The 26,113-nt window shown below is 48.7% G+C and overlaps 1 protein-coding gene across 1 annotated transcript; it reads left to right on the forward strand.

Moving 5' to 3' along the window:
• The first annotated feature begins 9,682 nt into the window (after positions 1–9,682).
• On the forward strand, positions 9,683–25,173 carry PKLR (pyruvate kinase L/R). The gene is made up of 11 exons (XM_056852550.1): positions 9,683–9,721; positions 9,988–10,167; positions 13,366–13,457; positions 14,748–14,879; positions 15,121–15,307; positions 17,152–17,422; positions 18,312–18,462; positions 20,265–20,417; positions 22,320–22,486; positions 24,099–24,280; positions 25,037–25,173. Exons 1-11 carry the CDS (start codon positions 9,715–9,717, stop codon positions 25,141–25,143), a joined length of 1,629 nt encoding a protein of 542 aa, XP_056708528.1. The 5' UTR covers positions 9,683–9,714; the 3' UTR covers positions 25,144–25,173.
• Positions 25,174–26,113: the final 940 nt, after the last annotated feature.

Consider the following 26,113-nt stretch of genomic DNA (forward strand, 5'->3'; position numbering starts at 1 on the left):
GTGAACTCAGCAAGGGGCTTTCAAGGCAAGTAAGATGCAGATGTGGGTTGCCATATCCTCTGCAGAACCTCCCTTGGAGGTCTCCCTTCCGAGAACCAACCCTGCTTAGCTTCCAAGATCAGGTTGTACCCTGCCGCCTTCCCGCCAGAAGAAGAGATAAAGGTCTTTTATGCGTGGCTGTTTCCCTCGAGGTCACCCCTCCGACGACTTCGGGTCTTTGTTGTGATCATGCGTGCCGTTTCCAGCTCTGCTCCTGCCTTTCCCCACATTTTGCCCTCGTTTTCAAATTCGAGATAAAACAGGTCCCAGAAAACGCGGGCAAAATGCGGGGAATCCTTCCCAGAAAAACAGTTGGCAGTCATAGGAGTAAGAATCGTAAGTAACATTAGTTGGGTCAGCAGACACCAAAGAGATCTTTAAAATTAGTGTAAATAATTCAGTTTTCAAGTTTAGTCATTTTAGCTTCTAGGGTCAGTTCAGGCTTGATTTGATCTATAACCCACTGATTTGTTTTTTTTTGGCAGTCCAGGGTACCGTAACCCTCTCCTCCAACACCACATTTCAAAGGAATGCAAAATACAAAATAACAGGAAATTAATTATATGATACATTTTATATACTGTAGCTGAGTATCCAGTGCCTTCCATTTCCAATTTACATGCACTGTAGTTGCCACTAGCAGGTATACGCAGAAGTCTTGGAAGAAACCGTATCTGCAGTCAGCTATCTAGGGAAAGGCGACTTGCTTATGGAGTCCCTTGTGTGATTAAATTTGTGTGCCCGCATCGTTCTCTCAAGAGATGTTGTGTAAGGCTTAAGATTGTGGGCTAGGATTCGAAACCACACTGGGAAAGCTGGGGCTGAGCGGGGAAGATAGCAATTAATCTGCCTTAATTAATAAAAAGGGGAGATTTCCCTATTACAGCTGCCTGAGAATCACTTCCTCCAACCTAGCAATTATATCCTAATTAGGGTTGCCCACCGCCAGGTGGTGTCTGGAGTTCTCCCAAAACGACATCTGGTCTCCAAACTCTAGAGAACAGTTCCCGTCAGGGTTGCCAACTCCGGGTTTGGAAATACCAGGAGATTTGAGGGTGGCACCTGGGAGTGTGGAGTTTAGGGAGGGGAGGGACCTCATTAGGGTATAATGCCATGCAGTCCACCTTCCAAAACTAGGGTTGTCAGGTCCCTCTTCTCCACTGGCGGGAGGTTTTTGGGGCAGAGCCTGAAGAGGGTGGGGCTTGGGGAGGGGACTTCAGTGCCCTAGAGTCCAATTGCCAACGCGGCCATTTTCTCCAAGTGAACTTAACCGGCTGGAGATCAGTTGTAATAGCAGGTAGGGTTGCCAGGTCCCTCTTCACTAGGGTTGCCAACCTCCAGGTAGTAACCTAACAATAATATCAGCACGAGGGCTCACAATGGAAAATCAATTTACTGATGTTAATTTCTGCAATGTTTCACATAATAATACAGCATAAACATGAACATGAATACATGTATGCTCACTATGTACAGGCACAAACACAATCACAATAACAAAAAACCACCAGTAACAACCTAGCATTTGGGATACAGGAATTTTGAGGACGTTGTACCTTCTCTTGATTTACCTTGGACTGTTACCAATCCACACAGGGACTTCAATGCCATGGAGTCCAAAAGCTAAAGTGGCCATTTTCTCCAGGTGAACTGATCTCTATCTGCTGGAGATCAGTTGTAATAGCAGGAGATCTCCAGCTAGCACCTGGTGGTTAATTTGCTAATAAACCATAACTGACAAACACAAATTTGATGTAGTGTAGACCACAATAATCAAACAATATACAATTAACACAACAATGATGTGAAACACACAAAGAGAGCCTTCTTCAAAGGTAAGTGCAAAATGGGTTCATATCAAAATATTTTAAAAAGTTCTCAGCTTTGTTTAGTTTCTTTAATAAATAAGTGATTTATGTAGTGTGAAGATTAGCTGTAATTCTGGGAGATCTCCAGCTGCCACCTGGAGGTTGGCAACCCAAGTTTCCCTGGAGAAAATGGCAGCTCCGGAGGGTGGACTTTATAGCATCACCTCCCTGCTACCAAATGACCTAAGGTATTCCCCTGGAATTTTGTGGCATCCCCGATCAGAGGAGCAGTCCCTTCCGGTGTGAGAAATGCCTCTTTGGAAATGAAATTTGCTGTGTCCTGTGCTTCACCTAGGAAGGATAATGGGTTTTGTTTTCATCGTGACAGTCGTTTTCCTCACACGCACTTTTAATCGATAAACGGACTCAACCTGATGCGATGTAACTGAGTGTTTAATAGACACCTTACTGCTGTTGCGTAAATTTAAAGCAAATAAAGCAAATTCCACAAAAGCAAATTCACGGTTTTGTCATTAGGGCAGTGCTAGAAAGCCACTGTGCCACAGTGACCCCTTGTGGCTGAGATTGTAAACTCTTTCTTACTCCGACAGACCATTGGTCTTTTTATCTCCCCCCCACTGAGATGCCATCAAAGGGTTATTTAACCCTCTCTTTTCCAGCGTGAATAGAGGTTCTGGAAGAGTTCTCTACTTAAGCCCTAAGCTGTGAATAAGGGGAGGGGCCGTGGCTCAGTGGTAGAGCATCTGCTTGGCATGCAGAAGGTCCCAGGTTCAATCCCCGGCAGCTCCAGTTAAAGGCTGGTAGGTGATGTGAAAGTCCTCTACTTGAGACCCTGGAAAGCCACTGCCGGTCTGAGTAGGCAATACTGACTTTGATGGACTGAGGGTCTGATTCAGTATAAGGGAGTGTCATGTGCTCATGTGTTCAATGATCCCGAATTATCTAGCTTTTCACATATGCATATACGGACTTTATTCTTTCACTGGGCCTTGGAAAGCCATCCCTACCACCTCCATTGGGACATGTTTTGAAGGCTCTTCACTGACGGGTGGTTTATTCTTTCGATGCTGCGATATCTCTGTCCTGCGTTGATTTAAAAGCCGCGAAGCTCTGGGTTGTAGACATAAACGGAAAGCAGAATGGTCCTGTAACATCATGCTGGGTAGCCATGTTAGCCTGTATGTAGCAGTAGAACATAAGAACATAAGAAAGGCCATGCTGGATCTGACCAAGGTCCATCAAGTCCAGAAGTCTGTTCACACAGTGGCCAACCAGGTGCCTCTAGGAAGCCCACAAACAAGACAACTGCAGCAGCACCAACCTGCCTGTGTTCCACAGCACCTAATATAGTAGGCCTGCTCCTCTGATCCCGGAGAGAATAGGTATGAATGAACACATGAAGCTGCCTTATACTGAATCAGACCCTTGGTCCATCAAAGTCAGTACTGCCTACACAGACCGGTAGTGGCTCTCCGGGGTATCAGGCAGAGGCCTTTCACATCACCTACTTGCCTAGTCCCTTTAAATGGAGATGCCAGGGATTGAACCTGGGACCTCCTGCGTGCCAAGCAGAGGCTCTACCACTGAGCCATGGCCCCTCATCATGATTAGTATCCATTTTGACTAATATCCATGGATAGCCCTCTCCTCCATGAACATGTCCACTCCCCTCTTAAAGCCTTCCAAGTTGGCAGCCATCCCCACATCCTGGGGCAGGGAGTTCCACCATTTAACCATGTGTTGTGTGGAAAAAAGAGTCCAGTAACACGTTAAAGACTAACAACATTTCTGGCAGGGGATGAGTTTTTGTGAGCCACAGCTCACTTCTTCAGATACAGCTAGCGTGACCTGACCTGTAAGATGTTAGCCACAGCGTGAAGCCCATAATAGCAGTCGCAGTGCGCAAACAGGCCAGCTGCACATTGCAGAGTGTTTTTGGACGGGGCTGTGGCTTCCTGGCTAGGGTTGCCAACTCTGGTTTTGGAAATTCCTGGAGATTGAAGGTGGAGCCTGGGGAAGGCAGAGTTTGGGGGCGGGGGAGGGACCTCAGCAGGGTGTAATTCCATAGACATGACAAAGAACGACGTGACAAAGACACCTTTTAACTATTAACTTCGTTATATTAATTGTTTAGACTCTAAATCGATAAGAAAGGAGAAGAAGAAGTTTTTCAAAGCCCGCGTCTCCTTTTTTAAAGCAGTCTCTAACTCTCAGCAGGTTTATCTGGCTGGCTTACCTGTTTTATCTGTTTGACTGTCTCCAGTGTGTTTGCTCCCGGCAACTGAACAAGATAATTTATAAATAGCTGTGAGATAATCTTGCCGGCTTTCTTTTCGGCATATCCTCGGAGTTTCTGAACGTGCTGAACGGACTCCCGAGAAGCTTTGCAGCTTTAAAGCTATTGTTATCAATTATCAACTATGGGAAAGTATAAAGCGTACAAGGACTCATGCGGGTATATGTTCTCCAACTAATTAAGCAGTTTCATATCGACGACCTTCTCGTAATGAAAGAAACCGCAAATGGGATCCCTGATTCCTCATCACTCGCTGGATGCAAAGTCCAGAATATCATCCTCTTGATATGCGTGGTGTAGTGGTGGTTAGGAGCAGCGGACTCTGATCTGGAGAACCGGGTTTGATTCCCTGCCCCTCCACATGAGCGGAAGAGGTTAATCTGCTGAACCGGGTTGGTTTCCACACTCCTACACACGAAGCCAGCTGGGTGACCTTGGGCTAGTCACAGCTCTCTTAGAGTTCTCTCAGCCCCACCTACCTCACAGGGTGTCTGTTGTGGGGAGCGGAAGGGAAGGTGATCGTAAGCCGGTTTGATTCTTCCTTAACTGGTAGAGAAAATCGCATATAAAAACCAACTCTTCTTCTTCCTCCCCCCCTACTCCCCCAGTGATCCCTGCTCTACGCCCAGAGGAAGGCGAAAAACCTCCAGCAACCCCAGTCAATCTGACCTGGAGGAAAATTCCTTCCTGACCCTAAAGTGGCTATCTTGACTCCAAAGTGGCGATTGGCATTACCCTGGGCACGTACCCTGATCATTGCCTCCTTACTGGGGAAACTGTTGTGGCTGCCTATCAGCCACTTAATCGTATCTCAAGTTCACCTTCCAAAGCAGCCATTTTCTCCATGGGAACGGATGTCTTTCCTCTGGAGATCAGTTATAATTCTGGGAGGTCTCCAGACCCCACCAGGAGGTTGGCAACCCTGTAAAATGGCACAGCATCTTCTGACTAGGATCTGGGAGACCCAGGTTCACTCTGCCATGGAAGCCTGCTGGGAAACCTCGGGCGTAGGGTTGCCAACTCCGTGTTGGGAAATTCCTGGAGATTTGGGGGGTGTAGTCAGGGAAGGATGGGGAGTGGAGAGGGGAGGGACCTCATTTGGGCATAATGCTATAGAGCCCATTATCCAAAGGTGCCCTCTGTCATCTGGAGATCAGTTGAAATTCTGGGAGATCTCCAGGCCTCACCTGGAGGTTGGCAACCCTACTTGGGCTAGTCACTCTCCCTCCCATCTAACCGACCTTGCAAGGTTGTTGTCAAATAGAAGAACAGAGTTGTAATCCGCTTTGGATCTCCAATGTGAAGAAAAAGCCGGGTGTAAATCTCTAAAGAAATAGGGCGATTAGGGTTGCCAACCTCCAGGTACTAGCTGGAGATCTCCTGCTATTACAACTGATCTCCCGCCGATAGAGATGAGTTCCCCTGGAGAAAATGGCCTCTTTGGCAATTGGACTCTATGGCATTGAAGTCCCTCCCCTCCCCAAACCCCGCCCTCCTCAGGCTCCGCCCCAAAACCTCCCACGGGTGGCAAAGAAGGACCTGGCAACGACACCATTTGTGCATGGGAGGTTTTGCCTTGGATTTGCTGTTCTCCAGATGCACATTTCTCCCCATCCGAATCCTCAAAACTCAAAAATAAGCCCCCATGCAGACTTTTGAGAATTTGGATGGGGAAAACAGGCATCTAGAGAGCAGCAAACCCAAGGCAAAACCTCCCTTGCATAAATGGCCACACACAGATCCCCTGGAGGCAAAGAGAGCAAAAATCAGGGAAACAGGTTTTGCTGCTGCCAGAGGCGGCGAGAATCTTTGGGTAAGGGCAGCTGTGTCTAGGCAGGAATGTGAGGCCGGCCCGGGAAGCAGACAAGCAGAAGGGAAGGGTGTGGCTGGCAGCCTTGAGCTGTGGCTGAACTGCCGCTTGGAAGGGGCAGGCCCTGGGCCCACCTACGCAGCAGCCTCTCCCCTTGCTTCCTGTAGCTTCCCTGGGCCAGAGAAAGCGGAGAAGGAAGCCCAGCTGCGAAAGAAGGTGGGTGGTGGACCCTCTTCCCTCTGGCCCGCCAGGCCTGCGGCACTGTTGGAAGGAGGGTGTTTCCTGGCCAGGGGCGGGGGAGGCAGGAGGGGAGAGCAGTCGCCTAAGAGCTGTCGCTGACAGCAGCAGGCAGAGAGGTGAACGGCAGCCGTGGCCTGCTCTTGGGACTCTTGCCACAGGCGGGTCTGCCCTAGAGCAAGAGGGTGCTGAAGGCAGAGGAAGGCAGGGCCAGCGAGAAAAGCTGGCCACTCTTGTGCTGGATTTGCCAGGCGTGCCACCCGTCTGGGTTTGCTTTCCAGACAGACTGTAGGATGTCAGCCCTCATTTCCTCGATCTCACCCTTTCATTTGTATCCTTTTGTTGTCTCCCCTCCTGTCAAACTATAGATCTATACGCTCCTCAGCAGCAGCTTCATAGCCCAGGGTAGTCAAGGGTTGCCAACCCCCAGGTACTTAGTACAGGAGCGAAACATACAACGCTGTGCAAAAGTACAAACTTTATATGCTACAAAAATTGCAAGAATAACAACGTGTCTATACAACTAATACACCAACAACAAAGACAAACCGAGTGGCTATATACAAATTATAAAGTAACTAAGTACAAATTCATGAAATGGAGTTACTTTCTCATCATATGTCTTTCTATAGTTGATAGTTCGATAGGTAACCTCCAAACAGCGTTGTATGTTTCGCTCCTGTACTCAGTTCCTTATCCATTGATATTGGTACAGTGGTGCCTTTTTTCCCCTCCTAACCTCCAGGTACTAGCTGGAGATCTCCTGCTATTACAACTGATCTACAGCTGATAGAGATCAGTTCCCCTGGAGAAAATGGCTGCTTTGGCAATTGGACTCTATGGCATTGAAGTCCCTCCCCTCCACAAACCCCAACCTTCTCAGGCTCCACCCCCAAAATCTCCCGCTGGTGGTGAAGAGGGACCTGGCAACCCTAGTTCACCTGGAGAAAATGGCAGCTTTGCCAATTGGACTCTATGGCATTGAAGTCCCTCCCCTCTCCAAACCCCGCCCTCCTTAATCTCTGCCCACAAAATATCCCGCTGGTGGCGAAGAGGGACCTGGCAACCCTATGGTAGCCTGATCTTGTCAGATCTTGGCTGCTAAGCAGGGTCAGCCCTGGATAGTACTTGGATGGGAGATTACCAAGGAAGTCCACAGTCTCTATGCAGAGGCTAGGGATGCCAGCCTCCAGGTGGTACCGGGGGATCCCCTGGAATTACAGCTCAGATAGGGTTGCCAGCTCTAGGTTAGGAAATACCTGGAGATTTTGGGGGCGGAACCTGAGGAGGGTGGGGTTTGGGGAGGGGAGGGACTTCAATGCCATAGAGTCCAATTGCCAAAGAGGCCATTTTCTCCAGGGGAACTCATCTCTATTGGCGGGAGATCAGTTGTAATAGCAGGAGATCTCCAGCCACCATCTGGAGGTTGGCAACCCTATATGCAGGCTATAATTCCATAGAGTCCACCCTCCAAAATACTCATTTTCTCTAGGGGAACTGATCACTGTCCTCTAGGGATGAGCTGTAACTCCAGGAAATCACCAGGCCTCACCTGGAGGTTGGTAACCCTACTTGAAGATCTTATCCATTGTTGCATTAAAAAAGAATAAAATGAAAATCTCCTTCCTGTGAGGTGAAATAGTAATTGAGAGGTGAGATAGTAATTTTAAACACCAACATGGTGGGAAAAGAAATTCTGACTCTGGCTTTTTATGCAGGAACGCTTCCCCACAGCCACCCCCGCCAACTGTTTCGGGGCTTCCTTTTGGTTATGCATGCCTTTTCCATCTGTCAGAGGCCGCCTCGCTCTCCCCGCGCGTTTTGCCAGTGTTTTCCAGATGCTGTTTTAGGCAGAATCTGGAAAACGCGGGCAGAACGTGTGGGGAAATCGGGGCGACCTCCGATGGGCGGAAAAGGCATGCATGGCCGAAAGGAAGCCTTGAAGCAGCTGGCGGGGGTGACTGCGGGGAAACATCCCTGCATACACATGAAGCTGCCTTATACTGAATCAGACCCTCAGTCCATCAAAGTCAGTATTGTCTACTCCAGTGGTTCCCAACCTTTTTTTGACCAGGGACCACTAGGACTTTTTTGTTCGGTGCAGGGACCCCAAGGTTCAAAATAAAAATTCAGAGAATTTGAAAATAAACTTTAATCATAACTGTTAGTTAAACATTAAACTTAGAATAATATTTGAATATATTTTTAATAATAGAGAACTTTTAATTGAAAATATTAATTTATTATGGGTTTATAACTTTGTTTCGTGGACCTTAATTTTGTTCTCGCGGACCCCTGGGGGTCCATGGACCCCTGGTTGGGAACCAGTGGTCTACTCAGACCGGCAGCGGCTCTCCAGGGTCTCAGGCCTATAACTCTTCACAGCGATGCGAACCGTTTCTTTCCCTTTGGAATCAGGCGACAACATTGGTCCAAAGAGTCTTTTCACTGATGAACTATTGACAAACTGCTGCAATTAAAAACAACACCCATCTTTTGCATGTTTATCGTGCACTTCCTCAAAGGGTGGGATCAGTTCTCACCCATTTTATCCTCACAACACCCCTGTGAGGTAGCCGAAGCTGAGAGCGAGCGATTGATCTTCTGGTGAGTTCCATAGCTGTGTGAACCCGGTTCCCAGACTAACCACTACACCAAAGGAATAGCAATGGCGTCCCAAAAAAATAAAACAATAGATTGTAAGATATTATAGGGGCTCACACTTGATGCACTTTTATATGTGTTATGTTATGTATGTATATCTGGTATGTTTTTATGCTGGTCTTGGACCGTATTAAACGCTCTTTGTAGATAACACTCGCTCAGGGAAGTAACCAGCCGAGCAGCTGCCGGTCTTGTGCGATTCGAGTCCAGCAGCACTTTAGAGACCAACAACAACAACAACAACAATAATTTATTAATACGGTCACTGACCAGCAGAAAAAACAACAACAGCCACAACAGATAATAAGAAAACCACAACAGCTACTACAAATAATCTGCGCCTAAAAATTTACATATTACATGTATGAATAAAGTTTATATAAACATCGTATAACTTGGTGTGACCCCCTTAATATTTTAGTAATTATATATTAAAAAAATTACACTAAAAAAATATTTTGAGTAATAACGTATTTCTGTTACTCGTATCCTGTTAGGGTCCGACGTATTTTAATAGCGCAGCGCAGAATTTAGCAGTCAAGTGGGTTAAACTGTGATTTTTCATCAGTTAGGAGCTTCTTAGCCAGAAACTCGTCTTAGCCAGAGGCCAACAAGATTTTCGGGGTAGAAAATTTCGAGAGTCCAACGTTCCTGCGTCAGATACGGTCTTGTGCGACGGCTCTTTTGCGGTCCTGGGCAGATGTTGTGCAGCGTTAGGATCGAGCTGGTAACATTTTAACCAGGCAGAGAGGGTGGGTGAGGGGAAGCCCTGGGGACAGAGTCGACCTGGAGCCAACGGCAAGGCTGGAGGGCAAAGTGTGGGAGAGAGGCGCGGCAAGATGGCAGGTGCGTTGCAGCCGGGCCCACGGCGAGGGGACGGTGCGCTGGCGGCTGTGCCACGCTGACAGCGGGCAGCAGGGGAAGGGAAGGGAGCGCACGCTCTGGCCATGAGGTGGTGCCGTGATTCCTCGGTGCCAGCGCGGGTGGCGCGCAGGAACCGGGTCCCTGCCCAAGGCAGAGCTTTGCCGGCACCCGGCAGTGTCCCTTTTGTTTCCCCAACTCCTAAATTCTTCTATAACACAATAATCCTAAAGGGAGTTATTCCCCGGCAGGTGCCGCCTTACAGCTGCCAGACGACATGGCCACCCTCACCCAGGAGCTGGGCACGGCCTTCTTCCAGAGGCAGCAGCTGCCGGCGTCCATGGCCGACACCTTCTTGGAGCACCTGTGCCTGCTGGACATCGACTCCGAGCCCATCACAGCCCGCAGCACGGGCATCGTCTGCACCATCGGTAAGTCAATGTATGTTAGAGTTGCCAACCTCCAGGTTAGGCTTGCCAACCTCCAGGTGCTAGCTGGAGATCTCCCTCTATTACAACTGATCTCCAGCCAACAGAGATCAGTTCACCTGGAGAAAATGGCTGCTTTGGCAATTGGACTCTATGGCATTGATGTCCCTCCCCTCCCCAAGCTGCACCCTCCCCAGGCTCCGCCCCCAAAACCTCCTGCCAGTGGCAGAGTAATCTGGGAACCCCAATGTGTATGCAGGCCAGGGGGACCGCTGATGCCACGCAGTCCCTTGTCTCTAGGGTTGCCAACCTCCAGGTAGTAGCTGGAGATCTCCTGCTATTATAACTGATCTCCAGCCAATAGAGATCAGTTCCCCTGGAGAAAATGGCTGCTTTGGCAATTGGACTCTATGGCATTGATGTCCCTCCCCTCCCCAAGCCGTGCCCTCCCCAGGCTCCGCCCCCAAAACCTCCTGCCAGTGGCAAAGAGTAATCTGGGAACCCCAATGTGTATGCAGGCCAGGGGGACCGCTGATGCCACGCAGTCCCTTGTCTCTAGGGTTGCCAACCTCCAGGTAGTAGCTGGAGATCTCCTGCTATTACAACTGATCTCCAGCCGATAGAGATCAGTTCCCCTGGAGAAAATGGCCGCTTTGGCAATTGGACTGTATGGCATTTAAGTTCCGTCCCCAAACCCCATCCCAAAAACCTCCTGCCGGTGGCAAAGAGGGACCCGGCAACCCTACTTGTCTCTCCTGCAGAAGGACTGTGGGGAACAGGGAGCGCCCCTTGCCTAGCCTAGAGAGGACGGTGCAAGGAAACAGGCCCTCCCTGTCCCTCGCGGTGTGTACTGGGGAGTTGCTGATTTCTTATTGCCCCCCCCAGGGCATCATGGGAAAATGGGGCCTTTGTCCAGTGGACTGGGCTTTTTTGTGTGGGGAGATACTACAAGAATAGGGTTGCCATGTCCCTCTTCATAACCAGCGGGAGGTTTTTGGGGCGGAGCCTAAGGAGGGCGGGGTATGGGGAGGGGAGGGACTTCAATGCCACAGAGTCCGATTGCCAAAGCGGCCACTTTCTCCAGGGGAACTGATCCCTATCGGCTGGAGAACGGTTGTAATAGCAGGAGATCTCCAGCTACTACCTGGTGGTTGGCAATCCTATACAAGAAACAAGTCAATGGCCTACCCTGCAGAGGGCAACACTGTGCTGTGGTTTCTGAGGAGGGTAGAAATAGGGTTGCCAATAGGGTTGGCAGGTCCCCCCTGGTCACCGGTGGGGGGTAGGGTTGCCAGCTCCAGGCTGGGAAACTCCTGGAGACTTGGGGATGAAGCCTGGGGAGGACAGGGACCTCAGTGGGGCTCAATGCCATAGAGACCACCCTTCAAAGCATCCATTTTCTCCAGGGGAACTGATCTCTGTAGTTTGGAGGTGAGCTTTCACTCTGGGGAAATCCCCAGGTCTCACAAGGAGGCTGGCATCCCTAATTGCCAACCTCCACGTGGGGCCTGGAGAGGTCTTGGAATTACATTTACTCTCCAGGCCACAGCGATCAGTTCCCCTGGAGAAAATGGCAGCTTCGGAGGGTGGGCTGTATAGCATATACTCTGCTGAGGTAACCTCCCCCCCCCCCCAATCATGTCTTCCCCAGGGTTTGGCCAACCCCTGATGCTGCTTCCTAGCACTGGTATTCAGAGTCTGTCTGAAGTAGGGTTGCCAACCTCCAGATACTTAGTAATCAAACAAGGGCTACAAGTACAAAACAGGAGTATGAGGAATCAAAACTATGCACTTGTACAAAGCTTAATAAAGCACATACGCTGCAACTGCAATCACAAATATATTGAGGAAAACCTCACAATAACACTATCCAAAGGATAAAAATCCAGAGCAAGGTGTGTTGTGCACAATTCAACATACAAAATGAGTGTATATACAAAGGTAATCAGGTACATTCACTTTCTATTATCCAAAATGGTAATGCATAAGTAGATAGTCCAAATGGTAATAATCCAATGCAAAACGGAATAATATTCAACCGCAATGGGCTTCCGGTAAAATCCCCATTTCAGAGCTTTCCTCAAGCTTCAGAAGTTTCCGTATATCAGTGTAACCAATATTTGGAATAAGACATCATTCTGGCCATACATCTGAAAGGCTTGGTGTGCCCAAGTATTTCCCAACCTGGAGGTGTTCTCTTGATTAACTACGGCTAGTAGCCATTGGGGAGGGAAAGCAGCATGGTATAGCCCAATCTCAACAGATCTCAGAAGCTCAGCTAGGTTGGTAGTTGGATGAGAGGCCACCAAGGAAGACTCTGCAGAAGAAGGCAATGGCCAACCACCTCTGCTTCTCACCTGCCTTGGAAGCCCCTTGCTGGGGTCACCACAAGTTGGTTCCATCTCGATGGCACTTATATATGTAGTAATCATTGATGGACCTGTCCTCCGTGAATCTGTCCAACCCCCCTTTAAAAAACCATCGATGGCACCTATCCTTGGTGTTTGCTGGACCCAGACTGCTCAGGTCTTGCAAGGTCATGGCCAGTAATTTCAAATTAGACCCAAGAACCAGGCCCAGATTGGCATTGTATGCTCTGTATGGCTGGCTTGAGTTGAAACTTTGAGAACCACAATTTGATCCTGCCATACCTTTGGTCACATTATGAGAAGACAAGAGTTACTGGAAAACACAATCATGCTAGGAAAAGATGAGGGCAGCAGGAAAAGAGGAAGACCCAACAAGAGATGGCTTGACTTTATAAAGGAAGCCATGGCCTCAATTTGCAAGATCTGAGCAAGGCTGTTAAAGACAGGACATTCTGAAGGATACTGATTTATAGGGTCGCCATGAGTCGGAAGCGACTTGACGGCACTTAACACACATACCTTTGGAGCCTTTCCCGAAAGTAGCCACATGCCAAGGACATGATGGTTATCCAGTCTCAGTAGCACATGGCCAAAAAAAGATGCTGTTGGTGAACCAGCCTGAGCAGCACTCTTGGCTACAGGGTTTACCTGGACATCCAGGTACGGCAATAGGCCCAAGAGTGTTCTCAAGCTGAATCTTACCATACCTACCTGGCTGACTCCCAATAGGAGCAAAGGGGATGTATGAATTTGGTTCCAAACCCCAGGTTGGACGTCACACTACCCCAAAATACTGGGCAAACCACTCACCACCATCGCTGTCCCTTTTCAGGTCCTGCTTCCCGCTCGGTGGAGATGCTGCGTGAGATGATCAAAGCTGGAATGAACATTGCAAGACTGAATTTCTCCCATGGCTCCCATGAGGTACAAAGAGCCCTCTTGGGTCACAAGGGGACTTTCTGGCAGGTGGAAGGGTCTTTGCTCCTGGGTTGACTAGTACAATTATGAGAATTGGTTCCCATGAATAACAGCTGGCTGGGGAAAGTGCTTTAGTGGAGCATGCAAAAGATCTCAGGTTTAGTCCCAGGTATCTCCAGTTGATGGATTTCAGTAGCAAAGCTGAGAGAGATCCTCGCCGGACAGTCCCGCCCCACTGGAAGATTAGATGGGATGGTTAGCATCCAATGTCGGGAGGACTTGTTTGGTCGAGTAACTGTTTTGAATGAAAAGTGTCCCAGGTGGAGTCCCTGGCATCTCCAGGTACAAGATCCCAGGCAGCAAATGATAGGACAGTCCTTTCTCCACCTGAGATCCCTGAGATCTATTGCTAGTCAGAGGAAATCATACTGAGCTAGATATCTTAGTATAAGGCTGCTGCAAAATGACTGAAAAAAAGGGGGGAAGAAACTCAACCTGAGAATCAAACAAAGGAAATGAAAGAGGTTAAGCTAGATGTACATCCTGAGAAGCTTGATATATATGATATATGAACTGCGAGCCATGATTTAACACACATGGACTAAACATTACTACACAAAGCCATGCAAATTAAAAGGCTTTCACATATATCTTTTACCTTGTATAATGTGTATGTATATGTCAGGATGCGTATTATAAAATTGTTTTATGTATGACAACTGGGGAAGGTCTATGTAAGGCTGAAACGTGTCTGGTCTTGGTTTGGTCATTTTATGTATTGACATCAACTGAGCACGTGTTGTTGATATTTGTTCATGCGTTTTAGGTAGCCTGCATTGTAGGCCCAGTGTTTCTAACCTATATTGGTGCACAATATAACAACAACAACAACAATAATAGATTTTTGGTGCTTGTAGGTTATCCGGGCTGTGTAACCATGGTCTTGGTATTTTCTTTCCTGACGTTTCGCCCGCAGCTGTGGCAGGCATCTTCAGAGGAGTAATTACTCCTCTGAAGATGCCTGCCACAGCTGCGGGCGAAACGTCAGGAAAGAAAAGACCAAGACCACGGTTACACAGCCCGGATAACCTACAAGAACCAATGAACTCTGACCATGAAAGCCTTCGACAATAATAGATTTATTTGCTTATATTTTATGTAGTGTCTAGCTCAACCTCTTTCGTTTCCTTTGGTATAAGGCTGCTTTATATGTTCAGTTCTGGTGTGGGTGGGATCATGGCATTTGCTTCCCTTCATCTGGCGACCCCTCGAAGATGAAGATCGTCTTTGTTTCAGTACCATGCAGGTTCCATTGAGAATATCCGGGCAGCCACTGAAAGCTTCGCCTCCAACCCCGTCTTCTACCGGCCGGTGGCTATTGCACTGGATACCAAAGGCCCGGAAATCCGTACTGGCCTGATAAGAGGGGTAAGATTGGGGAAAGAGATTGTGCTGGGCATGACAGATGTAAAATTTCTGGAGATTTTGAAGCAATGATTAAAAAAACTTCTCCCCCTCCCCAGAAAAAAATGGAAATTTCTGGAAAATTGAAATACAGCGTTCACTTAAACGCAATACTCGTTCTGTCTTACATTTAGCAAGGTATTACTGATATTGTTATTCCTGTTGTTATGAAACAGCTGCTCATGTCCTGAACTTGCATCTTCAGGGGGAGGACAAGGAGGTGGAGCTGGTGAAGGGATCCCAGATGATCGTAACCACAGACCCAGCATTCCGGCAGTTCTGTGACCAGCGCACTGTCTGGGTAGATTACGCCAACCTGCCCAAGGTCGTCAAAGTCGGCGGACGGATCTTCATCGACGACGGGCTCATTTCCTTACTGATCAAGGAAATCCGTAGGTCTCATCTTCCGAGCCCTGGGACAGAGTCCTCTTTTGCCCTCCACTACCAAGGGTTCGGGAGGGAAGGCGGCGTGGTATAGCTCGATCTCGTCACATCTCGGAAGCTAAGCAGGGTCGGTGCTCGGATGGGGGGCAGCCAAGAAGGTCTCTGCGGAGGAAGGCAATGGCAAACCACCTCTGCTTCTTACTTACCCCGAAAGCCCCTTGCTAGGGTCTCTATAAGTCGGTTGCGGCTTGATGGCGCTTATGTTGGTTAGGGGGGACAAATTAAATGGGCGGGTCTGTGTGTGCTGATCAAGGTACTGAAGTATCAAGTGGTGGCAGACTTGCCCAGCAGAAAGAACTGGTTCATTGAAGGAACAGGAAACAAAGAAAGGCTTTGGTACATACAGTACCTTGATCAGCACCCCCCATTTAATTTCTCCTCCAACCAACATCTATCTCGACCATGACAATAATTCCAGAGGGGCAGCCACAGTGGTCCATATCAGTAACATAAAACAAGCGTCCACCAGCACCCTAAAGGCTAGCAAAATTTATTCTACTGGCACAAAAAAGAGAGAGAAAGATTAATGAAAGCTTATGCTGGAATACATTTCATCAGTCTTTAAAATGCCTCTGGACCCCTGTTTTATCTTTACAGTCTCCTCTGCTGGACAATGGGTTTAGTGTTCACAAGAGCAAATGTAGTACAGTGATATTGTACTGCTTCAGAATGTGTTTCACTTTGCTGAATGCTCCACCTTATACATACACATACACAAAACGTCTGCCAGTCTGAGTAGACAATACTTACCTTGACTGGCCAATGGTCAAATTCAGTATTTGGCAGCTTCATGTGTTCCACCTCTCATCTCTGCCTTCGGAAAGGGGTCCCTCTGCTGGCTCTGTACGGCATCCCTTCCGCCCTAGGGTCTTCAATTAGGGTTGCCTAAATCATAGAATAGAATCATAGGTCTCAGCTTTCACGTAGAATAGAATCATAGAGTTGGAAGGGACCACCAGGGTCATCTAGTCCAACCCCCTGCACAATGCAGGAAATTCACAACTACCTCCCCCCCCACACACACAGTGACCCCCTACTCCATGCCCAGAAGATGGCCAAGATGCCCTCCCTCTCATGATCTGCCTAAGGCACTGGTTCCCAACCAATGGTCCGCGAGAACTAAATTAAGGTCCGCGAAACAAAGTTATAAACCCATAATAAATTAATATTTTCAATAAAAAGTTCTCTATTATAAAAATATATTCAAATATTATTCTAAGTTTAATGTTTAACTAACAGTTATGATTAAAGTTTATTTTCAAATTCTCGGAATTTTCATTTTGAACCTTGGGGTCCCTGCACCGAACAAAAAAGTCCTAGTGGTCCCTGGTCAAAAAAAGGTTGGGAACCACTGGCCTAAGATAATAGAATCAGCATTGCTGACAGATGGCCATCTAGCCTCTTCTTAAAAACCTCCAGGGAAGGAGAGCTCACCACCTCCCGAGGAAGCCTGTTCCACTGAGGAACTGCTTCGGCCATTGGACTTTATGGCATTGAAGTCCCTTCCCTCCCCAAACGCCGCCCTCCACAGGCTCCACCCCCCAAATCTCCACGTAGTTCCCAACACAGAGCTGGCAACCTTAATGCGGAAGGAGGTTAGAAACAGATCTGATGGGGAAAGGGGGTGTGTGGATGGAGAAAGAGATCGGCTCCGTGTTTCCTGGCAGGGTTGCAACGTTTTCACGGCTTGCATCAGTTCCCCCAACATTGCCAGGGGACAGATGGCATCTGTTGAACCAGGGCCGGTCCACGCTGACATCTCTCTCTCCCCTTTCTCCTCCCCAAATGCTAGGCCCTGATGGCTGCGTGGTGGAGGTGGAGAACGGTGGAACTCTCTGCAGCCGCAAAGGGGTGAACCTGCCGGGCGCCGAGGTGGACCTGCCGGCGGTGTCCGAGCGGGACGTTCAGGACCTGCAGTTCGGCCTGAAGCACGGCGTCGACATCGTCTTTGCCTCCTTCATCCGCAAGGCCAGCGACGTGGCTGCGGTCCGGCAGGTGCTGGGGGAGCGGGGCCGCAGCATCAAGGTCATCAGCAAGATCGAAAACCACGAGGGGGTCAAAAGGTAACTGCTCCCCCTTCTGTCTTTCCTTGCCCTCCTTTTAAACCCAGGGATCTGGGGAGGGGGCAGTGGTGGGGAAAGGTATTCACTCTCCAGTCCCCTTACCTTATTCTTGGGATTATCTCAGGATCTATTTTTATTCCCCTCCCTGCCCCTGAGAAGACCGGAGTGGCATAAATATGGGTCCCATGCCTCCTTCTAGCCTAGGGTTGCCAACCTCCAGGTACTATCTGGAGACCTTCTATTACAACTGAACTCCAGCCGATAGACATCAGTTCGCCTGGAGAAAATGGCTGCTTTGGACTCTATGGTATTGAGGCCCCTCCCCAAACCCCGCCCTCCATCGGCTCCATGCCCAAAATCTCCAAGTATTTCCCAACCTGGAGTTGCCAACCTCCGGGTACTAGTAGATCTCCCGCTATTGTTAAGCCTGTCTTGTATCAATACCCAATAACAATAAAACAGCAGGAGGTTGAAGATTTAAAGCAGTTTGTTTTATTGGCCAATACACAAAACGCCTGGTGAAAATTGCCTAAAGCGCAGTACAATTCACACAAACATCAAAGGAGTGCAAGCATGGATATAATCTTTGGTAATGGGAGGTTCAAAGACGTCATACATGGCGTCAATACATATAACCAATAATAGATATTTAAGGTTTTGAATACCCTATTAGAGAATCGGAGGCGTTACAGAGAAGTGGTGATCTCATTCTCACTAATGAGAAGTGAAGACCCTCATGGTCAGGTGCTTCTCTATTTGATCCTAAATTACTACAGTTCTTCTTATCTTAGACCCTGGCAGCTGCCAAAGCTAACTAAGGCAGTTTTCCTAGCTGGCCCTTATGAGTGGGGAGCCAGCTATTACAACTGATCTATTCTCTTCCTATCAGGTTTGATGAAATCCTGGAGGCCAGTGATGGCATCATGGTGGCCCGCGGCGACCTGGGCATTGAGATCCCTGGCGAGAAAGTTTTCCTTGCTCAGAAGATGATGATCGGTCGTTGTAACCGTGCTGGGAAGCCAGTCATCTGCGCCACTCAGGTGAGCTCCTGGAGGTGCCCTGGTTTGGAACATCCAGTGTTAACTTTCCTGACCAGTGGAAGGGAGAGCCACATAGATTGCTTCTTATGGTAAAGGTAGTCCCCTGTGTGAGCACCGGGTCATTCCTGACCCATGGCATGATGTCACATCACGACGTTTACTAGGCAGACTGTTTCCGGGGTGGTTTGCCATTGCCTTCCCCAGTCATCTACACTTTACCCCCAGTAAGCCGAGTACTCATTTCACCGACCTCAGAAGGATGGAAGGCTGAGTCAACCTTGAGCCGGCTACCTGAAACCGACTTCCTCGGGATCGAACTCAGATCGTGAGAGCTAATAATCATAAAATTGCATACGTAATTGCTCTCTTTGAGTATTTGAAGGGCTGCCACTTAGAGGAGGGCAGGGAGCTGTTCCTGTTGGCAGCAGAGGATACGACTCGCAATGGGTTTAAATTACAGGGCGGAAAGGTACCTGCTGGATGTTAGGAAAAATATTTTTACAGTAAGAGTTGTTGAATAGTGGAATCAGCTACCTAGGGAGATGGTGGGCTCCCCCTCACTGGCAGACTTTAAGCAGAGGCTGGACAAACACTCGTCAGGGTTGCTCTAGGCTGATCCTGTATTAAGCCGGGGATTGGACTAGATGGCCTGTATGGCCCCTTCCAACTCTATGATTCTATAATCATATTAATAAATGTCAGGCATGATTAAAATACAATAGCAGTTAAAATCTTAATCTAACTGATGATGCCGAGATGGTGACCCCCTTTGTCCTATGAGTGGACAACAGGGGACACGACAACATAATGGGCAAAACACCCAAGGGAGTCCAGTAAGGGGGAGGCTGATGATGTACAACCATCGCTGTCCTCAACCATAGGCCTGGTGGCACAGCTCCATCGTACGGGCCCTGTGGATTTGAACCAAATCCCACAGGGCCCGGGTCTCACTCAACGGAGAGTTCCACCAGGCTGGGGCCAGGGCCGAAAAAGCCCTGGCTCTGGTTGAGGACAGCCAGATACGTTTTGGACCAGGAATCACCAGCAAGATGGTTCCAGATGAATGCCGTGCTCTTTGGGGGGTATATTTAGGGTTGCCAGGTCCCTCTTTGCCACCAGCAGGAGGTTTTTGAGATGGAGCCTGAGGAGGGCGAGGGTTGGGGAGGGGAGGGACTTCAATGCTATAGAGTCCAAAGCGGCCCTTTTCTCCAGGTGAGCTGATCTCTGTCGCCTGGAGATCAGTTGTAATAGCAGTAGATCTCCAGCTACTACCTGGAGGTTTATTTATTTATTGCATTTTTACCCCGCCCTCCCCAACCTGAAGGTCGGGCTTAGATTGGCAACCCTAATATTGGGAAAGGCGGTCTTATAGATACGAGGGTACCAGAGTTACGGGGGAGGGATAAACAGCCTCCTCCCTCCACCTTCTCCGCCTCGTGCGTCACTTTATAAACCTCTGTCATTAGGGTTGCCAACCTCCAGGTCGTAGCTGGAGATCTCCCACTATTGTAACTGATCTCAAGCCAATAGAGATCAGTTCCCCTGGAGAAAATGGCCGCTTTGGCTATTGGACTCTATGGCATTGAAGTCCTTCCCCTCCCCCAAATCCCGCCCTCCTCAGGCTCTGCCCCATAAATCTCCAGGTATTTCTCAACCCGAAGCTAGCAACCCTATCTATCATGTCACCCCTTAGCAGTCTTGTTTTTCCCTGATGCCCCGAAGTCCTTCCGCTAACCTTTCAGGAAGGAAGACAACATGAGCCTTAAGCCAGGGTGCTTGTCACCTTCCTCCTCTCCCCGCAGATGCTGGAGAGCATGGTCAAAAAGCCCCGGCCCACAAGGGCGGAAGTCAGCGACGTGGCCAACGCGGTGCTGGACGGGGCTGACTGTATCATGCTGTCAGGGGAGACGGCCAAGGGCGCCTACCCCGTGGAGGCCGTGCGGATGCAACATGCGGTACGTAACCAGGTCTTCATTTAAAACAGCTTGTATGTGTGTACGGTTGCCAGGTCCCCCTTCGCCACCGGTGGGAGGCTTTTGGGGCGAAGCCTGGGGAGGGCAGGGTTCGGGGAGGGGGGGGACTTATCAGTTGTAATGGCGAGAGATCGCCAGCTAGTACCAGGAGGTTAGTAATCCAGATCAACACCTCTGTACCATTACCTAAGGTTAGAAAATAAGTACAGAAATAAGCTAATGGCTCTAGGTAATAACAATAATGTATTGAATGTAACAAAATGCTACACGGCCAAAACAATTATACATAAAGAATTATATAGTCCAAGTACAGTAACAATCAATCCAAGATAGATGTCTTCAGTTGAAGAAAGATAAACAGGGATACGATCGTTTCAGTTCTTCCTCAGTCCCGTTTAGTTATTCATGTCAAAATGTACTTTTCCAGTATAAGCTTTTGTAGCTTCAATAATCTTTTCATGAAATTCTTAATTGCTCCCCTTCAGGAATCAAAGTAGCAACCATGTATTCCTTTACATTAATATTTCCAATAGAAGGATATCCATTTCTTACGGTTGCACAGACAGGTTCGCAATATCTCGTTCCCGAACGGGATACAAGCTGTTGAACCCTAAGTTCAACAGACAGAGCAAATGTAAACGCAAGGCAATAGGTGAGCAGAGGGGGTTTGCCATTGCCTGCAGCCCCTGTCTTTAGGGTTGCCAACCTCCAGGTACCAGCTGGAGATCTCCTGGTATTACAGCTGATCTCCAGCTGATAAAGATCAGTTCGCCTGGAGAAAATGGCCGCTTTGGCCATTGGACTTTATGGCATTGAAGTCCCTCCCCTCCCCAAACCCCGCCCTCATCAGGCTCTGCCCCAAAAACCTACCAGTGACGAAGAGGGATCTGGCAACCCTACGTGTCTTCCTTGGTGGCCTCCCATCCAAGTACTAACCAAGGTTGACCCTGCTTAGCTTCCAAGCTCTGATAAGCTTGGGCTACTCTGGGCTATTCAGGCTGCTGATCAGTTAAAACTTATGGCAATAGAAAGGGAGACTTGCATATTGCGGATGATTCAGCTGCTAGTGCGCCCCTCTGCCATGTCTTGTGGTGGGGAGTTCCACAACTTAATCGCGTGCTGTGTGAAGAAACCATAGGGTCCCTGAATGACCGTGTTGTGATACTTTTGAGGATGTGAGTGTGCACGTTTGTGACAGAGAGTATATTTTCTTCATTAGTCCCTCCTTCTGTACCTATGGTTGCCAACCTCCAGGTGGGACCTGGAGATCTCCTGAAATTACAACTGATCTCCAGACTGTGTGTGTGTGTATTAAGTGCCGTCAAGTCGCTTCCGACTCATGGCGACCCTATGAATGAAAGTCCTCCAAAATGTCCTATCTCCAGACTACAGAGATCAATTCCCCTGGAGAAAATAGCTTCTCTGTAGGGTAGACTCTACGGCATTATAACCCATTGAGGTCCCTCCCCTCAGTGTGGTGTAGTGGTTAACAGCGGTGGTTTGGAGTGGTGGTCTTTAATCTGGAGAACCGGGTTTGATTCCCCCACTCTTCCACATGAGTGGCGGAGGCTAATCTGGTGAACTGGACTGGTTTCCCCGCTCCTCCACACGAAGCCAGCTGGGTGACCTTGGGCTAGTCACACTTTCTCAGCCTCACCTACCTCACAGGGTGTCTGCTGTGGGGAGGGGAAGGGGATTGTAAGCCGGTTTAATTCTTCCTTAAGTGGTAGAGAAAGTTGGCATATAAAAACCCAAAACCAACTCCTCCTCCTCCTCTTCTTCAAACCTTACCTTCCCCATGCTCTACCCCCTAATCTCCAGGATTTTCCCAGCCCGGCCACCCTATCTGTTCCAGAAGTCATTTGACAAACCTCTGTCCCACAGATTGCCCGGGAAGCTGAGGCCGCCATGTACCACCAGCAGCTTTTCCAGGAGTTACGCCGCCTGACCCCACTGAGCCAAGACCCCACCGAAGTGACGGCCATCGGTGCTGTGGAGGCCTCGTTCAAGTGCTGCGCGGCCGCCATCATCGTCCTCACGACATCTGGCAGGTGAGGGAGGCGGCAGATTTGAAAATCGAGAAATGCCCCTTTCCCAGCCTGCCTGTGAAACAACCCGCCTGGGAGACGTGACCCCACAAATTCTCTAGGCCGTGCCATGACCTTACGTTGGTGGTCTTTAACACGCATAACTTACCTAGAGCAAGTTTCGAGTCCAGTAGCCCCTTGAAGGCAAACAAGATTTCTAGGATATAAATTTCCGAGAGTCAAAGTTCTCCTCATCGGAGTCCAAATGCTTATACCCTGGTTTTTGGGGTGGAGCCTGAGGAGGGCAGAGTTTGGGGAGGGGAGGGATGTCAATGCCACAGAGTCCAATTGCCAAAGCGGCCATTTTCTCCAGGTGAACTGATCTCTATCGGCTGGAGATCGGTTGTAATAGCAGGAGGTGGGGTGCCACAGGGATCTGTCCTGGGACCGGTACTATTTAATATTTTTATAAATGACTTGGATGATGGAATAGAGGATATGCTAATCAAATTTGCAGATGACACCAAATTGGGAGGGGTAGTTAATACCCCGGAGGGTAGGGTCAGAGTTCAGAATGACCTCGATAGACTGGAGAGCTGGGCCATAAGCAATAAAATGGATTTCAATAGGGAGAAGTGTAAGGTACTTCACCTAGGCAGAAACAACGTAAGGCACAGGTACAGGATGGGAGATAGTTGGCTTGACAACAGTACACGTGAAAGAGATCTGGGAGTCTTAGTGTACCACAAACTGAACATGAGTCAACAGTGTGATATGGCGGCTAAGAAGGCCAATGCAATTCTGGGCTGCATCGATAGGAGTATTGTGTCTAGATCAAGGGAAGTAATACTACCACTGTATTCTGCATTGGTCAGACCTCACTTGGAATACTGTGTCCAGTTTTGGGCTCCACAATTTAAGAAGGATGTTGACAAGTTGGAGCGTGTCCAGAGGAGGGCAACCAGAATGGTCAAAGGTCTGGAATCCATGCCCTATGAGGAGAGACTTAAGGAGCTGGGTTTGTTTAGTCTGGAGAAGAGAAGGTTAAGGGGTGACATGATAGCCATGTTTAAATATTTGAAGGGATGTCATGTTGATGAGGGAATTAGCTTGTTCTCTGTTGCTCCAGAGACTAGGACACGGAGTAATGGATTTAAACTAAGAGAAAAGCGATTCCACCTAAACATTAGGAAGGACTTTCTGACTGTGAGGGCTGTTCGATGGTGGAATGTGCTGCCTCGGAGGTTGGTGGAGTCCCCGTCTTTGGAGGTCTTTAAGCAGAGGCTGGATGGCCATCTGTCAGGAGTGCTTTGATTGTGGGATCCTGCATGGCAGGGGGTTGGACTGGATGTCCCTTGTGGTCTCTTCCAACCTTGTGAACTTGTGAGAGAGGGGAAGGACTTCAGTGGGGTATAATGCCATAAAATCCACCTTCCAAAGCAGCCATTTTCTTCAGGTGAACTGATCTCTGTTGCTTGGTGATCAGTTGTAATAGCAGGAGATCTCCAGCTATCACCTGGAAGTCAGCAACCCTATCAGGGCCCTCTAGCTGACTTGGAATTTTGTCTGCCCCTCTCCGTGACCCTGCTGGTAAGCAGGTGTCTCGATCCACCCTTTTCTTTCTCCCACCAATCAGATCTGCGCAGCTGCTCTCTCGCTACCGGCCCCGTGCCCTTATCATTGCCGTGACCCGCAATGACCAGGTGGCCCGGCAGGCGCACCTGAGCCGTGGCATCTTCCCGGTCCTGTGGCGTGGCGCTAAGGAGGAAGTGTGGGCAGATGACGTTGACCGGCGTGTGCAGTTTGGCATCGAGATAGGTGAGTTGTGGAAGTGCCGTCCTGCCTCCACCTAGTGGTTCTCACCTTTCCTATGGTGGTAAGGCTCCTGTTTCTTGAACTGCTGCAGGAATGACAGACAGCAATCCAACAGACAGAACTCACACTCACCACATCCTCATGCCAAAAAAAATGGTACCTGTGGAATTACTGTTTCTCATGCAGTGGTTAAAAGTAGTAGCGTACTGTTGGACTGGTGGAAGCTCTTAATTCTTCCCTTGTTTACACCAAACAAAGACGGGAGATTGGTACCCCCTAGATGCTTCCAAAATTCTCCTCATCTCAATTTCTTTCCAGATTTTGGAGTTCTGAATTACCCAGTTTTGTTGCTGAAGGGGAATTGATGCATTAGGATTGGGAACCTCCATTTTTTCCTGGAGTTTTTTTTTTTTTTTACTCCACACTTTATATGAATCACTGGTCCTCTGCACCCAATTGCAGCTTTTAATACTTTCTGTTAATTTCCCTGGACACATTAGTAATGCACATCTGTGCATTAAGAACACATTGCAAAAGACCAATTTTAAGGTGATTGCATGTATACTTGCATCAAGGGTTTGCGTCCCACGGACATTTAAGCCTCTTGGACAATTAAGCCTCTTGCATCAGGGGAAAAATCCTTTTGCTGAAGGGAAGGTGCTGCAGCTGCTGTTAATGGAGTAGATCCATAGGATCCTCCTTCTCTTTTCTTTGTGGCTCCTTCCGCCCCCTCATGTTCTCTTCTGCTCCTCTCCACAGGCCGGGTCCGTGGGTTCCTGCAGTCGGAGGACGTGGTCATTGTGGTGACGGGCTGGAGACCCGGAACTGGCTACACAAACATCATGAGGGTTCAGCAGGTCCCATGAAGGCTACAAAATGCCAACAAAGCTGTAAAGGGAGATTAGTCGTTTATGCATGGGAGTTTTACCTGATGTTCATTGCTCGCTGGACCCACACTTTCCTGATGGGAGTATGTGCAACAGCAGTCTCCAAGCTCAAATCAGGAAGTATTTGAATCCCTGCCCCTTGAAATGCTGCTTTGTAATTGGCTGTAGCGAGATAAAAGTTTCCTCCCCCCACAAACCCAATTGCCGCATAAAAAAGCATTTTAAAAATAAAAAACAGAGCAATCTGAAAAGAAGGGGGAATGGAGAAATACAAGCCTCTGTTTTAAAAGGCCTTTCTTCTGCTCAGAAAGAGCTCCGAGGAAGCAGGGAGTATTTGAATCTCTGGACATGCTGCTTTGTAATTGGCTGTGAGCAAAACTAAGCTTTCGTGTCCCACGCTTTGCCTTACGCATGGGGATTTCACCTGGGCTGAACTCAGGGGAGAGGGAAGAATCGGGTTAACAGAGGAACAGGAAGGTCTGGGATTTGTGAGGGCTGGCAGCGAGGTCATCTCTAATGCATAACTCCAAGGAACAACCGAGACAGACGGGTGTGTGTGTGTGAACATGAGTGAAAGTACCCATGCATAAACGACCATTGTGTTTGTGTGTCTGTGCGTACCCAAGGCCATTAAAACTTTTAGCTGCGTCTTTGCCTCTGGTTTTGTTGCGGCCGCCCAACATTTTGCAAGCAGTTGCCATGGCGACGGGGGGTAGTGAGAAGGCTTCAGCAGACCGATGGAGGCCCAAGCGTCGGCACGTAATTCGGGATGTTGCACTCTTCCTTGATTTATGACTCATCCCCCACACCACTATTGAAATGTATGCTGTAAGCTCGTCAGGGCAGGGATCTTAGTTGCCCACCAGGCAGTACTTCGCCAGCCAGTAAAACCACATGCTGTCAGGATTTTTTTTCGGGGGACGGGACGGGACTAGTAGCATGTTCCTCT

Source organism: Euleptes europaea, chromosome 7, assembly GCF_029931775.1.
Source record: "Euleptes europaea isolate rEulEur1 chromosome 7, rEulEur1.hap1, whole genome shotgun sequence".
Lineage (NCBI taxonomy): Eukaryota > Metazoa > Chordata > Lepidosauria > Squamata > Sphaerodactylidae > Euleptes > Euleptes europaea.